The sequence below is a fragment of the Epinephelus lanceolatus genome, chromosome 7 (assembly GCF_041903045.1).
Source record: "Epinephelus lanceolatus isolate andai-2023 chromosome 7, ASM4190304v1, whole genome shotgun sequence".
NCBI lineage: Eukaryota > Metazoa > Chordata > Actinopteri > Perciformes > Serranidae > Epinephelus > Epinephelus lanceolatus.
In genome coordinates, this window is record NC_135740.1 from 34,228,907 (window position 1) to 34,244,370 (window position 15,464).

Here is a 15,464-nt window from a genome sequence, read left to right on the forward strand (position 1 = left end):
TCCGAAATCATGAAAAATGGCATAGTATAGTATGGCTTTCGAAAATCATCAAAAATGTCATAGTATGTGGTTCCAAAATTATGAAAAATGTCATAGTATAGTATGTAGTTCCAAAATCATGAAAAATGTCATAGTATAGTATGTCGTTCCGAAATCATGAAAAATGTCATAGTATAGTATGTCGTTCCGAAATCATGAAAAATGTCATAGTTTAGTATGCCGTTCAGAAATCATCAAAAATGTCATAGTATAGTAGGTGGTTCCAAAATAATGAAAAATGTCATAGTTTAGTATGTCGTTCGAAAATCATCAAAAATGTCATAGTATAGTATGTCGTTCCAAAATTATGAAAAATGTCATAGTTTAGTATGTCATTTCAAAATCATGAAAAATGTCATAGTATAGTATGATGTTCTGAAATCATGAAAAATGTCATAGTATAGTATGTCGTTCCAAAATTATGAAAAATGTCATAGCATGGCGTTCCAAAATCATGAAAAATGTCACAGTACAGCATGTCGTTCCAAAATTATGAAAAATGTCATAGGATAGTATGTCGTTTAAAAATCATGAAAAATGTCATAGTATATAGTATGTCGTTCCAAAATTCTGAAAAATGTCATAGTATACTACGTCGTTCGAAAATCATGAAAAATGTCATAGTATAGTATGTCGTTCCAAAATTCTGAAAAATGTCATAGTCTAACATGTCGTTCCGAAATCATCAAAAATGTCATAGTATAGTATGTCGTTCCAAAATTCTGGAAAATGTCATAGTATAGTATGTGGTTCCAAAATCATGAAAAATGTCATAGTATAGTATGTCGTTCCAAAATTATGAAAAATGTCATAGTATAGTATGTCGTTCCAAAATCATGGAAAATGGCGTAGTCTAGCATGTCATTCCAAAATCATGAAAAATGTCATAGTATAGTATGTCGTCATGAAAATCATGAAAAATGTCATAGTAAAGTATGTCGTTCGAAAATTAAGAAAAATGTCATAGTATAGTATGCCGTTCGAAAATCATCAAAAATGTCATAGTTTCGTATGTCGTTTCAAAATCATGACAAATGTCATAGTTTAGTGTGTCGTTGAAAAATCATTAAAAATGTCATAGCACAGTATGTCGTTCCAAAATCATTAAAAATGTCATGGTATAGTATGTCGTCAAAAAATCATGAAAAATGTCATAGTATAGTATTTCGTCCAAAATTATGAAAAATGTCACAGTATAGTATGGTGTTCCGAAATCATGAAAAATGGCATAGTATAGTATGGCGTTCAGAAATCATCAAAAATGTCATAGTATAGTATGTGGTTCCAAAATTATGAAAAATGTCATAGTATAGTACGTCGTTCGAAAATCATTAAAAATGTCATAGTATAGTATGTCGTTCCAAAATTATGAAAAATGTCATAGTATAGTATGTGGTTCCAAAATCATGAAAAATGTCATAGTATAGTATGTGGTTCCAAAATCATGAAAAATGTCATAGTATAGTATGTTGTTCCAAAATCATCAAAAATGTCATAGTATAGTATGTGGTTCCAAAATTATGAAAAATGTCATAGTATAGTACGTCGTTCGAAAATCATGAAAAATGTCATAGTATAGTATGTCGTTCCGAAATCATGAAAAATATCATAGTATAGCATGTCGTTCCAAAATAATGAAAAATGTCATAGTATAGTATGGCATTCGAAATTCATCAAAAATGTCATACTATAGTATGTCGTTCCAAAATAATCAAAAATGGCATAGTCTAGCATGTCGTTCCGAAATCATGAAAAATGTCATAGTAAAGTATGTCGTTCGAAAATCAAGAAAAATGTCATAGAATAGTATGTCGTTCGAAAATCATCAAAAATGTCATAGTATAGTATGTCGTCAAAAAATCATGAAAAATGTCATAGTATAGTATGGCCTTCCAAAATCATGAAAAATGGCATAGTATAGTATGTTGTTCCAAAATCATGAAAAATGTCATAATATAATATGTCGTTCGAAAATCATCAAAAATGTCATAGTATAGTATGTCGTTTCAAAATCATGAAAAATGTCATAGTTAAGTATGTCGTTGAAACATCATGAAAAATGTCATAGTATAGTATGGCCTTCCAAAATCATGAGAAATAGCATAGTATAGTATGGTGTTCGAAAATCAAGAAAAATGTCATAGTATAGTATGTCGTCATAAAATCATGAAAATTGTCATAATATAGTATGTCGTTCCAAAATTATGAAAAATGTCTTCGTATAGTATGTTGTTCAAAAATCATGAAAAATGTCAGTTTAGTATGTCGTTGAAAAATCATGACAAATGTCATAGTATAGTATGTCGTTTCAAAATCATCAAAAATGTCATAGTATAGTATGTGGTTCCAAAATTATGAAAAATGTCATAGTATAGTACGTCGTTCGAAAATCATCAAAAATGTCATAGTATAGTATGTCGTTCCAAAATTATGAAAAATGTCATAGTATAGTATGTCATTCCGAAATCATGAAAAATGTCATACTATAGTATGTCGTTCCAAAATAATGAAAAATGGCATAGTTTAGTATGTCGTTCGAAAATCATCAAAAATGTTATACTATAGTATGTCGTTTCAAAATCATGAAAAATGTCATAGTATATTATGATGTTCTGAAATCATCAAAAATGTCATAGTATAGTATGTCGTTCCAAAATAATGAAAAATGTCATAGTTTAGTATGTCATTTCAAAATCATGAAAAATGTCATAGTATAGTATGATGTTCTGAAATCATGAAAAATGTCATAGTATGTTGTTCCAAAATTATGAAAAATGTCATAGCATAGCATGGCGTTCTGAAATCATGAAAAATGTCACAGTACAGCATGTCGTTCCAAAATTATGAAAAATGTCTTAGTATAGTATGGTATTCAAAATTCATCAAAAATGTCATAGTATAGTATGTCGTTTCAAAATCATGAAAAATGTCATAGTATAGCATGTCGTTCCAAAATTCTGAAAAATGTCATAGTATAGTATGTCGTTCGAAAATCATGAAAAATGTCATAGTATAGTATGTCGTTCCGAAATCATGAAAAATGTCATACTATAGTATGTTGTTCCGAAATCATGAAAAATGTCATAGTAAAGTATGTCGTTTCAAAATCATGAAAAATGTCATAGTTTAGTATGTCGTTGAAAAATCATGAAAAATGTCATAGTATAGTATGTCGTTCCAAAATAATTAAAAATGTCATAGTATAGTGTGTCGTCAAAAAATCATGAAAAATGTCACAGTGTAGTATGGCCTTCCAAAATCATGAAAAATGGCATAGTATGGTATGGCGTTCGAAAATCGAGAAAAATGTCATAGTATAGTATGTCGTTCGAAAATTATCAAAAATGTCATAGTATAGTATTGCGTTCGAAAATCAAGAAAAATGTCATAGTATAGTATGTCGTCATGAAATCATGACAAATGTCATAGTATAGTATGTCGTTCCAAAATTATGAAAAATGTCTTAGTATAGTATGGTATTCGAAATTCATCAAAAATGTCATAGTATAGTATGTCGTTCCAAAATTATGAAAAATGTCATAGTATAGTATGTCGTTCGAAAATCATGAAAAATGTCATAGTATAGTATGTTGTTCCGAAATCATGAAAAATGTCATAGTAAAGTATGTCGTTTCAAAATCATGAAAAATGTCATAGTTTAGTATGTCATTGAAAAATCATGAAAAATGTCATAGTTTAGTATGTCATTGAAAAATCATGAAAAATGTCATAGTATAGTATGTCGTTCCGAAATCATTAAAAATGTCATAGTATATATAGTATGTCGTCAAAAAATCATGAAAAATGTCATAGTGTAGTATGGCCTTCCAAAATCATGAAAAATGGCATAGTATGGTATGGCGTTCGAAAATCGAGAAAAATGTCATAGTATAGTATGTCGTTCGAAAATTATCAAAAATGTCATAGTATAGTATTGCGTTCGAAAATCAAGAAAAATGTCATAGTATAGTATGTCGTCATGAAATCATGACAAATGTCATAGTATAGTATGTCATAAAATCATGAAAATTGTCATAATATAGTATGTCGTTCCAAAATTATGAAAAATGTCTTAGTATAGTATGGTATTCGAAATTCATCAAAAATGTCATAGTATAGTATGTCGTTTCAAAATCATGAAAAATGTCATAGTTTAGTATGTCGTTGAAAAATCATGAAAAATGTCATAGTATAGTACGTCGTTCGAAAATCATGAAAAATGCCATAGTATAGTATGGTGTTCGAAAATCAAGAAAAATGTCATAGTATAGTATGTCGTCATAAAATCATGAAAATTGTCATAATATAGTATGTCGTTCCAAAATTATGAAAAATGTCTTCGTATAGTATGTTGTTCAAAAATCATGAAAAATGTCAGTTTAGTATGTCGTTGAAAAATCATGACAAATGTCATAGTATAGTATGTCGTTTCAAAATCATCAAAAATGTCATAGTATAGTATGTGGTTCCAAAATTATGAAAAATGTCATAGTATAGTACGTCGTTCGAAAATCATCAAAAATGTCATAGTATAGTATGTCGTTCCAAAAATATGAAAAATGTCATAGTATAGTATGGTGTTCCGAAATCATGAAAAATGTCATAGTATAGTATGTCGTTCCAAAATTATGAAAAATGTCATAGTTTAGTATGTCATTCCGAAATCATGAAAAATGTCATACTATAGTATGTCGTTCCAAAATAATGAAAAATAGCATAGTTTAGTATGTCGTTCGAAAATCATCAAAAATGTTATACTATAGTATGTCGTTTCAAAATCATGAAAAATGTCTTAGTATATTATGATGTTCTGAAATCATCAAAAATGTCATAGTATAGTATGTCGTTCCAAAATTATGAAAAATGTCATAGTATAGTATGTCGTTCGAAAATCATCAAAAATGTCATAGTATAGTATGTCGTTCCAAAATAATGAAAAATGTCATAGTTTAGTATGTCATTTCAAAATCATGAAAAATGTCATAGTATAGTATGATGTTCTGAAATCATGAAAAATGTCATAGTATGTTGTTCCAAAATTATGAAAAATGTCATAGCATAGCATGGCGTTCTGAAATCATGAAAAATGTCACAGTACAGCATGTTTTCCAAAATTATGAAAAATGTCTTAGTATAGTATGGTATTCAAAATTCATCAAAAATGTCATAGTATAGTATGTCGTTTCAAAATCATGAAAAATGTCATAGTATAGCATGTCGTTCCAAAATTCTGAAAAATGTCATAGTATAGTATCTCGTTCGAAAATCATGAAAAATGTCATAGTATAGTATGTCGTTCCGAAATCATGAAAAATGTCATACTATAGTATGTTGTTCCGAAATCATGAAAAATGTCATAGTAAAGTATGTCGTTTCAAAATCACGAAAAATGTCATAGTTTAGTATGTTGTTGAAAAATCATGAAAAATGTCATAGTATAATATGTCGTTCCAAAATCATTAAAAATGTCATAGTATAGTATGTCGTCAAAAAATCATGAAAAATGTCATAGTGTAGTATGGCCTTCCAAAATCATGAAAAATGGCATAGTATGGTATGGCGTTCGAAAATCGAGAAAAATGTCATAGTATAGTATGTCGTTCGAAAATTATCAAAAATGTCATAGTATAGTATTGCGTTCGAAAATCAAGAAAAATGTCATAGTATAGTATGTCGTCATGAAATCATGACAAATGTCATAGTATAGTATGTCGTTGAAAAATCATGAAAATTGTCATAATATAGTATGTCGTTCCAAAATTATGAAAAATGTCTTAGTATAGTATGGTATTCGAAATTCATCAAAAATGTCATAGTATAGTATGTCGTTTCAAAATCATGAAAAATGTCATAGTATAGCATGTCGTTCCAAAGTTCTGAAAAATGTCATAGTATAGTATGTCGTTCGAAAATCATGAAAAATGTCATAGTATAGTATGTCGTCCAAAATCATGAAAAATGTCATACTATAGTATGTTGTTCCGAAATCATGAAAAATGTCATAGTAAAGTATGTCGTTTCAAAATCATGAAAAATGTCATAGTTTAGTATGTCGTTGAAAAATCATGAAAAATGTCATAGTATAGTATGTCGTTCCGAAATCATTAAAAATGTCATAGTATAGTATGTCGTCAAAAAATCAAGAAAAATGTCATAGTGTAGTATGGCCTTCCAAAATCATGAAAAATGGCATAGTATGGTATGGCGTTCGAAAATCGAGAAAAATGTCATAGTATAGTATGTCGTTCGAAAATTATCAAAAATGTCATAGTATAGTATTGGGTTCGAAAATCAAGAAAAATGTCATAGTATAGTATGTCGTCATGAAATCATGACAAATGTCATAGTATAGTATGTCATCATAAAATCATGAAAATTGTCATAATATAGTATGTCGTTCCAAAATTATGAAAAATGTCTTAGTATAGTATGGTATTCGAAATTCATCAAAAATGTCATAGTATAGTATGTCGTTTCAAAATCATGAAAAATGTCATAGTATAGCATGTCGTTCCAAAATTCTGAAAAATGTCATAGTATAGTATGTCGTTCCGAAATCATGAAAAATGTCATAGTAAAGTGTGTCATTTCAAAATCATGAAAAATGTCATAGTTTAGTATGTCGTTGAAAAATCATGAAAAATGTCATAGTATAGTATGTCGTTCTGAAATCATTAAAAATGTCATAGTATAGTATGTCGTCAAAAAATCAAGAAAAATGTCATAGTGTAGTATGGCCTTCCAAAATCATGAAAAATGGCATAGTATGGTATGGCGTTCGAAAATCAAGAAAAATGTCATAGTATAGTATGGTGTTCGAAAATTAAGAAAAATGTCATAGTATAGTATGTCGTCATGAAATCATGACAAATGTCATGGTATAGTATGTCGTTCCAAAATCATGAAAATTCTTATAGTATAGTATGTCATCATTAAATCAAGAAAAATGTCATAGTATAGTATGTCGTCATGAAATCATGACAAATGTCATAGTATAGTATGTCGTTCCGAAATCATGAAAAATGTCATAGTAAAGTGTGTCATTTCAAAATCATGAAAAATGTCATAGTTTAGTATGTCGTTGAAAAATCATGAAAAATGTCATAGTATAGTATGTCGTTCCGAAATCATTAAAAATGTCATAGTATAGTATGTCGTCAAAAAATCAAGAAAAATGTCATAGTGTAGTATGGCCTTCCAAAATCATGAAAAATGGCATAGTATGGTATGGCGTTCGAAAATCAAGAAAAATGTCATAGTATAGTATGGTGTTCGAAAATGAAGAAAAATGTCATAGTATAGTATGTCGTCATGAAATCATGACAAATGTCATAGTATAGTATGTCGTTCCAAAATCATGAAAATTCTTATAGTATAGTATGTCATCATTAAATCAAGAAAAATGTCATAGTATAGTATGTCGTCATGAAATCATGACAAATGTCATAGTATAGTATGTCGTTCCAAAATCATGAAAAATGTCATAGTATAGTATGTTGTTCCAAAATCATGAAAAATGTCATAGTATAGTATGTCATCATGAAATCATGACAAATGTTATAGTATAGTATGTTATTTCAAAATCATGAAAAATGTTATAGTATAGTATGTCGTCATGAAATCATGAAAAATGTCATAGTATAATCTGTCATCCTAAATTTCATCAAAAAGTAATAGTATAATGTGTCAGTAAAAATGTCATTAAAGTGATAGTATAGTGTGTCACAAAAAGAGAGTGCTTTTTCAAATTCTGCATCTTTTCCCCTCTGTAGCAATGTAACGACGTGGGCCTCATGGCCTATTTAGGCACCATCACCAAGACCTGCAACAGTATGAACCAGTTCATCAACAAGTTCAACGTCCTGAACGACAGACAGGGCATCGGCCGGAGGATGAGAGGACTCTTCTTTTAAGCTGGCAGTTCGCCGAAGCAGAGAAGCAAACAAGCACTGCAGTTTCTTTTTCTGTTTTGTTCTTTCTACAGTAGCTTTTAAACAAGTTTACCATCTTCAAACACAAGTGTATCTAAAAGCACTTAAGTACACCAGTCAGTAAGAGATATGTACAAAATTGCTCAACTCTTTCTTGGGTATGCACAGAAATGAATCCACTGTACATGAACGTTATATTATTTTACCCCGTTTGTTTTATTGTTTCATGTTTCTGTATGTAATAAATGATCTGCTGATTTTTTCATGGGACTTTAACTCCTCTTCCCTCTGAGCTTTAGAGATTCTAATATGGCAGACCTTATAGTAACTGTACACAACACAAAGCTCATAAAAATGTCAGACCTGCACTTTGAAATGAGCCTATGAAAGTCAGCTATGTGTAGCAGCAGGTTTATTGTCAGGAGTGTTTGCAGTTAGCTCGTCTTTTGAAGTTGTGTTCCTGCTGTTCGATTGCCTTTGGAGGTTTGAACAGACAGGCACACGCGGCAGGAAAAGGGGTGCAGGGGGGAGTTATAGCTCCAGAGTTGGAGGTCTAACAGGAGGCAGCGTTTTTATGGGTATTAAATGTACAGCGGAACCAGACATAATGACCCCCCAGCCTGCAAGTTGGCACTTCCTTTTTACTAGTCTGCCTCTACCTGCCATGTGGCAGTGGGAGGAGCCAACATTTTCTTTTCCTTCTGTCTTCTTGCAGCTTTTAGGTATATTCAGATCCCAAATACAACTCATTCACTGATGAGAAACTGTTTTGTGACACTTTATTAGCTCATTCGTCAAAAATCATTTGCATTACATGCTTGTGTTGACTGAAAACTCCTTTTTGTAGTTATTGACAGTGATACATAAACAGTTGTCAATTTATTAAAGTTTATAATACAAATACTGCAACTTGTCAATGCTGTAGTACAGGTTGTATTCCATGACAGGACATTTGCAAGATGTTAGAATCCCTCAAAATACGAAAATGTTCAACTTGTTTTCACTCCAAGTCTGTTTCATTTAAGTGACAATACCACCGACACATCCTGATGTCTTACTGACTGTGGCCTGACTCTGCAGCCTCGTCTGCGGCAGCAGCGGGCTGTGGGTACTGGAAGCGGACCGGGTCGTACAGATCATCCCGGGGGTCGTAGGGCACAGGGTAAAAGTAAGGGTAAGGGTAGCCGAGGGTTTTTTTCTTCTCGATGGGGGGAGCAGGGGGAGCTGGCTCCTCCACTGGTTCCTCTTCCTTTTCCTCCTCCACAGGAGGGGGTGGTGGCGGTGGCGGGGGGACCACCACCTTCCCCTTCATGGGCCTGGGTGGGTGGTCAATCAGGCAGTCGGGGTCCCAGTAGGGGTCACAGTCGTACTCCATGCCCTTGAAGGTGCGGATGGGGACTGGGACAGTCTTCTTGACAAGGACCGGTGGAGGTGGAGGCGGAGCGGACTTCTTTGGTGGAGGGGGAGGAAGTTGGGGCACTGCGACGGGAGCTGGAGCTTTCTGAGGGGTGCAGTGGGGGTGGTAGCGGGGGTCGCAGAGCACAGGCACGGAGCCAGTGGGCATGTAGACGATGTGGGGCTTACAGAGGGGGTCTTTCTTGTTGCACAGGTAGAGCACGTCAGCCTGGGAGATGGATGGAGCAGGAGGGAGAGGAGGAGGGGTCGCTGGGGGCTCTGTGGGCTTTGGGACTCCTTTCATCGGAGGTGGAGGAGGAGGAGAAACGACTTTGCACTTCTTGTCTGTGGCTGGGTCGCACATGATCATCGGCACGCCCAGTTTGCTCTGGAAATAGGAGGCGTTGGGGCCGTAGGTGTGCTCCAGGTACCTCATCTGCTGGTAGAGCATCCGCAGCTTGTCGATCTCATAGAGCTGAGAGGAGGAGGGGAAGGAACAGAAAAAAATTAGGGACTTTAAAAGGGATAACCAATGTAGACTGTAGAGCTGCAACGATTAATAGACTAGTTGTAAACTATTAAATCAATTGCCAATCAGTGTGATAATCGATTACTCAGTTTGAGTCATGTTTTAATGAAAAAAAAAAAGTCAAAATTTTCTGATTCCAGCTTCTTAAATGTGACAGATGTGGTTTCTTTACTCTCTGACAGTAAACTGAAGTTCTTTGATATTTGAGGACGTCATCTCCAGCTTTGGGAAACACTGATCCACATTTTTAGCTGCAACCAGCAGCTCTACAGCTCGCTGTGGGTTGGTCGACAAAAACTTCTCCACCCTTTGGGCACCATTGTTTTTGCCCTGGGAGGCTGAAACTTGTTATGAAGGTCGCAGCTATTGCAAAGCCACGCTTGTTCAAGTTTTATTGACCAAACAACAAGTGGATTAATCAAGAAAATAAATAACGAATCAACAGACAATGAAAATAATCGTTAGTTGCAGTCCTAGTAGAATATTATTTCTAAATACTCCTGTTTTATTTTACTTAATGAATTCAGACAAGTTTATTCTGAAAGTCAGCAACACAATATGATTTAAAGTGACATTATAACCTTTATCTTATGACTAATATTCAAAAGTAGGAACTGTGCAGTTCAGCAAAATACTCAACATCAAAAAATCAAAGTTGAGACAGTGCCACAGGTTATATATATATTCAGATGATGCTGCTGACCATGTAATTTGAACATTCCTGGTTTGAGTGAAGGAGCATTTCATCCCTAAACTCTCTCCCCTGATTTCCTGTAAGATCTCTACTGTCCACTGAACCCCCCCCCCCCCCCAAAAAAAAAAGTACTAAAGAAGGGGGAATAGATCTTATCTCCTCAGTGAGCATCCGCCCAGTCAGGTAAGTAACTGTTGTACTACTTATCATTTTTCTTTTACAATCGGTATGTGGACCAAACTAAGTTTAGAAGGTACTTCGCCCCTCAGATGATCAGCCAGTTAATCACCTGTGTTACATTGAATTCAGGAAGAAAACCTTTTCTTGCATGCCTCTACTGTGAACAAAGAATACAAGAACAGCAAAAGTTCTTGATAAACTGGAGTAGAGGGGGAATGCATTTAAGAGCAAAACTATATCAAGACATCCATTTACTAACTCTGACAAACCTTGTGCAGTATATTCCAAGTCTCATTCATCCAGTCATATCCTCAGTACTTTCCAAACACAGACATTTTCGCTACAACCTTACTATTCAAAACACTTCCACATTAACAGACAGGTGCACTACTCTTCTGTGTGTGAGATGGTTTATCCCGAAGTGTTTTAAATTTAAGGTTTTAGCAAAAATGCGTGTGTTTGGGAGGTACTGAGGATATGACTGGATAATTGAGACTTGGATTAAACTGCTCTGATGTTTTGAAATAGTTTTGTGGCCCCCTATACTTCAATTCATCAAGAATTTTCTCAGTTTTTGGATTCTTCGTTCACAGTGGAGGCATCTTTAAAACAAAAAAAACAATTTTCTTTCCGATTTCAGTTTAACAGGAGGTGAGTAGGTGATAAACAAATGATCATTTGGGGCTAAAGTGTTACTTTAAGATGTGTTAAATGAGTAGTTTCACTGAGAGTTACAATTTTTAAAGACTTTAAGAGAGTTTGTAGCTTTAAACAGCAGAAAGACAAAAATGCAGAGACAAGGTCATCAAGACAAAAGATTCTGAAGCGGCACCACAGATAGTGAATACCACTAAATAATGGATTTACTGGGATATGTGAAAGCCCATAAGTCAAATATATTTCTTTTGAATGCAATAATCTAAAAAACGTATTGAATCTTTAATGTTTTTGGATCCAGTCTGTTTGTAGATAACTGACGTTACTGATCAGAATCACTGGATTTACAGTGTGCATTCTGCTTACTTGATTATTCTGAGTGTCATATTACCAGAGTTAGATGTATGATCCTCACTGGAGTCTCCCAGAATATGAATGTTGACACTTATCCATTCACAACTATCATATCTTTACGTGTAGTATGTAATAGCACTGTATTTACCCCCTCAGTGTGTCCGATGCTGCTGTAGTAGCGGTAGTAAGCCTGGAAGTCTGGGTTTCCTCTGTACCACCTGGGGTCTGCGTTACGCTTCGGTCTGGAGTGAGTCAGAAAGGCGTTTGCTTTCTCTGAGTCAATACCAACGTTACTGACAGGTACCATCTCTGTCAACAGAGGAGATGACGCTCAGTTCCTTCAGAGATAAAATACTTCAACAGTTATTGAAGGTGTTTAAGATCTGCTCTTACCTTCCTGCTTGATGGTGTTTAACAAAGATTTGGCCTCCAGGAGGTCTGCAAGGAGACAAATCAGATGGTTATCGTCATGTTTGAGACACATTTTTGTTTATAAGTAGGTGAACAATGAAGTATCAGAACTGACCTGGGAGCAGCGTCAGACAGCAGAGTGTCCCCGCCAGCCATAATGACGAAACCATCTCGAACCCTGCAACACAGAGAGGAAGTTCATGGCACAAATATGTTTGTACAATTTAGGGAATCGATGCTAATTGATTACTACAACAAGAAATATGATATGTAATCATTTTAAAACAAACTTCCTGATATTTTTACATGAAAACCCACAAAGAAAAACACATTTTAAAGGGTATGTAGGTAACTTCTTGGTCCTTTTCACACTGAATTTTCTTAAAATTGAGGCCTTTTCCCCACAATTTAAATGTAATATAGATGAAGAAAACTTTGAAGATTGTTTCAAAGTATCACAAAAAAACAGTCTCCAAGTTAGTTTGTACGAAATAAAACACAAAGCAGCTCCAGGAAATGAGGTTTAACTGAGTTAAACGCAGTTTTTGGTTACATAACCAGAACCTTTCAGTGCCTGAAGACGAAGATCATCACACAGTGTTTCACTCACCTGGCTCAGGAAGTGGTCTTCACTGCACTGACAGGGCCAAGTGGGTTAAATACAGCTCTGTGTGTCAGACCCCCTGAAACATTACTCCCCGTCCAATAGGACTCCACCAACTGTGACCCAAACCTCTCATCTCCTCCTCTCCCTTAATACCGTTTAATATGGGCCCTTTGGCGCCAATTAGGAATAAAAGCCCCTGCGCTTTCAGCAGCAAAGTCATAAAGACAACAGACTTCAAATGGAAACTCCCCATTAAGTCTGGGAGGAAAGCAACACCTGCTGGGACCACTGCAACTGTGGGGGAAAATGCTGCCGACTAACACGGTATCTCGGCCAGAAAGACAGTAAAAATCATAGATAATGACCTGCACGGCCTTAAATGTACATTTATAATGAGTTTTTCTGAAACGCTGTCAGCTCTAGGAGGTGGTTATTTTTACCCAGAGAACACCTGATTTTCTGACAGGACGTGTTATCAACTCACAGAGACACAAAGAGGCTTATTTTTTGGTCTCAGCATGTTCGCCATTACATTTTAAACACTTAGAATTGGACCAAGCCTGCATTATGTGTTGCTGTCATACTACATGTCATACAGTTAATGCATGTTCACATATCTAAGTGCCCTGACTATACAACAAACAGTCACAGTAAATCATTTTTACTTGCTTAACATTGGTTGAACTTCAGAAAATTAATCTTCTACTAATCGATTTGTCACTTCTCAAGCACAAACAGGTTGCTACAGCTTAAGGCAAGTTACATTTAAGACTTGTTACTGCCACTTTGAGTTTATCCAGATTTACATATGACCACAAAAAAGAACAATTTTACAATAGCCAAATTTGAAGAAAAAATAAAAAACTTGAGCTTACATCAACTACTTCTGGTCAGGGACAATTTTGTCCAAAAGTTTATTGTGACATAAAACATAACACTTTTATTGCACCTGGCAGCCTTTTTTCTTTTTTTGTAGCAAATATGGAAACGGAAAAATCTTGTCACACAAGTTCATTAATTTGTCTTTTTTTGTTTTCTTTTAATTGTTTTATATTTATATATATTTTTAATTCTTTTTCATTTTTTTCCTCATTCTTGTCTTTTGGATTTCCTTTTGCTGGTCTGGCTTTCTCTGTCTGTTCCTGGGTTGATGGGTAGGTGTTTGTTTTTGTGTTTGTTGATGCTCTGTGCCTGTTATTGAATTATCAATAAAAATAACCTTGTTTTAAAAAAAATCTTTTGTCTCATGGCAGAGACGAGGGTAGAACCACATCTGGTGTTTGTTGGTGAGATTTCTTGGCGATTTTGTGTTTCTCATTTTCTCATCCTGCATGCTGGATTTCTCTGCTTTCATTCCCATCGTGACGACTTTGAAAAACTTATTGCATAAAATACACAGAGCCTTGTACACCTCTCCTTGTGCCAACAAAATATAGTGCTGGTCTCCTGACCATTCCCCCCTCACGCCTCAGCACCATGTGTGTCAGGGCTTTCAGCTGCACTGCCCCGAGGCTCTGGAACTCCCTACATCCACACATCCAACACTCTGACATCACATCTCAAAACCCACTTATTCAAACTGGCTTATGCACTTATACACTGACTGTACCCTCTGCCTGCCACTCCCTTTCCTATTTAATAGTCTGACTGATTTTATCAAAGCAACAATGTCTGCCCAATTCACGCATCTTGATTTGTATGTTATTTTACACTCTGTAAAGTGATCTTGGGTGTTTTGAAAGGTGCCTTTTAAAATAAGGCATTCTGTTGTGTAAGTTATTTAAAAAGTAGATATTACAGTTTATTGTGAGATTTTTTAATGCAATGCCAGAAAAACAAAAAGTAAAATCCTGTTTTCCATGTCTTAGAATAAAAACTTTTGTAACTTGATTAAGACATTTTTTAATTTCAAAACTTTTCCATGACTTTTCAAGGATCCATAATGATTTATTTTTTTGCCAAACTTGCCTTGCCAATATTTGGAGTAACTCCTCTAGGTGTTACCTTAAGTCGAGCCCAAGTGGAAATTGTCTCTTTCTGCTCACTTCTGGCCAGAGAGCTCATCCTGTGTAAATGGAAGGACTCTTCACCTCCAACATATGGACACTGGGTCAAAGACGTTATGCATCATTTACAACTGGAGAAAATCTGTTTTATTAAAGGATCACCAGCACGCTTCTTTGCCACCTGGCAGCCATTTTAAATGGTTGTTGCAAATATAGAAGCTGAAAAAAATTAATGAAACACACAATACTCCCCTACTTATGTTACACAATTTAATATGTGGTTATTTTAAATATATACACTTTTTAAATTAATTTGTTTTTATTTAGTTTTCTTCTTTTTCTTTCTTGTCCATCAGATTTCCTCTGACTGGTCTAGCTTTCTGTTTGTTCCTGGGTTGATGGGTGGGTGGGGTTGTTTTGTTGTCCTTACTGGTTCTGTGTTTGTTTATTAATACTCTGTACGTCTTTATTGAATCACCAATAGAAATACCTTGTTTAGAAAAAACTCTATTCCAACATAATTTCAGTAAGATGGCATATATGAAGGGAGAGTTGAAACAAGGGGAGAGAAAAAAACATATGTAATGGTCCACCAAACATCACATACACACATATTAGTGCTACACTGACAGCTAAAGAAAACAAATTTGCCATTATGTTA

General features: G+C 34.5%; 1 protein-coding gene across 1 annotated transcript; it reads right to left on the reverse strand.

Annotated features, from left to right (window-relative positions):
• Positions 1-8,735: 8,735 nt before the first annotated feature.
• Positions 8,736-12,874, reverse strand: and4 (actinodin4). The gene is made up of 5 exons (XM_033633547.2): positions 12,801-12,874; positions 12,306-12,368; positions 12,173-12,217; positions 11,928-12,088; positions 8,736-9,840 (listed from the first exon to the last, which is right to left on the reverse strand). The coding sequence occupies exons 2-5, from the start codon at positions 12,358-12,360 to the stop codon at positions 9,025-9,027; spliced, it is 1,077 nt and encodes a 358-aa protein (XP_033489438.1). The 5' UTR covers positions 12,361-12,368; positions 12,801-12,874; the 3' UTR covers positions 8,736-9,024.
• Between the last annotated feature and the right edge of the window lie 2,590 nt (positions 12,875-15,464).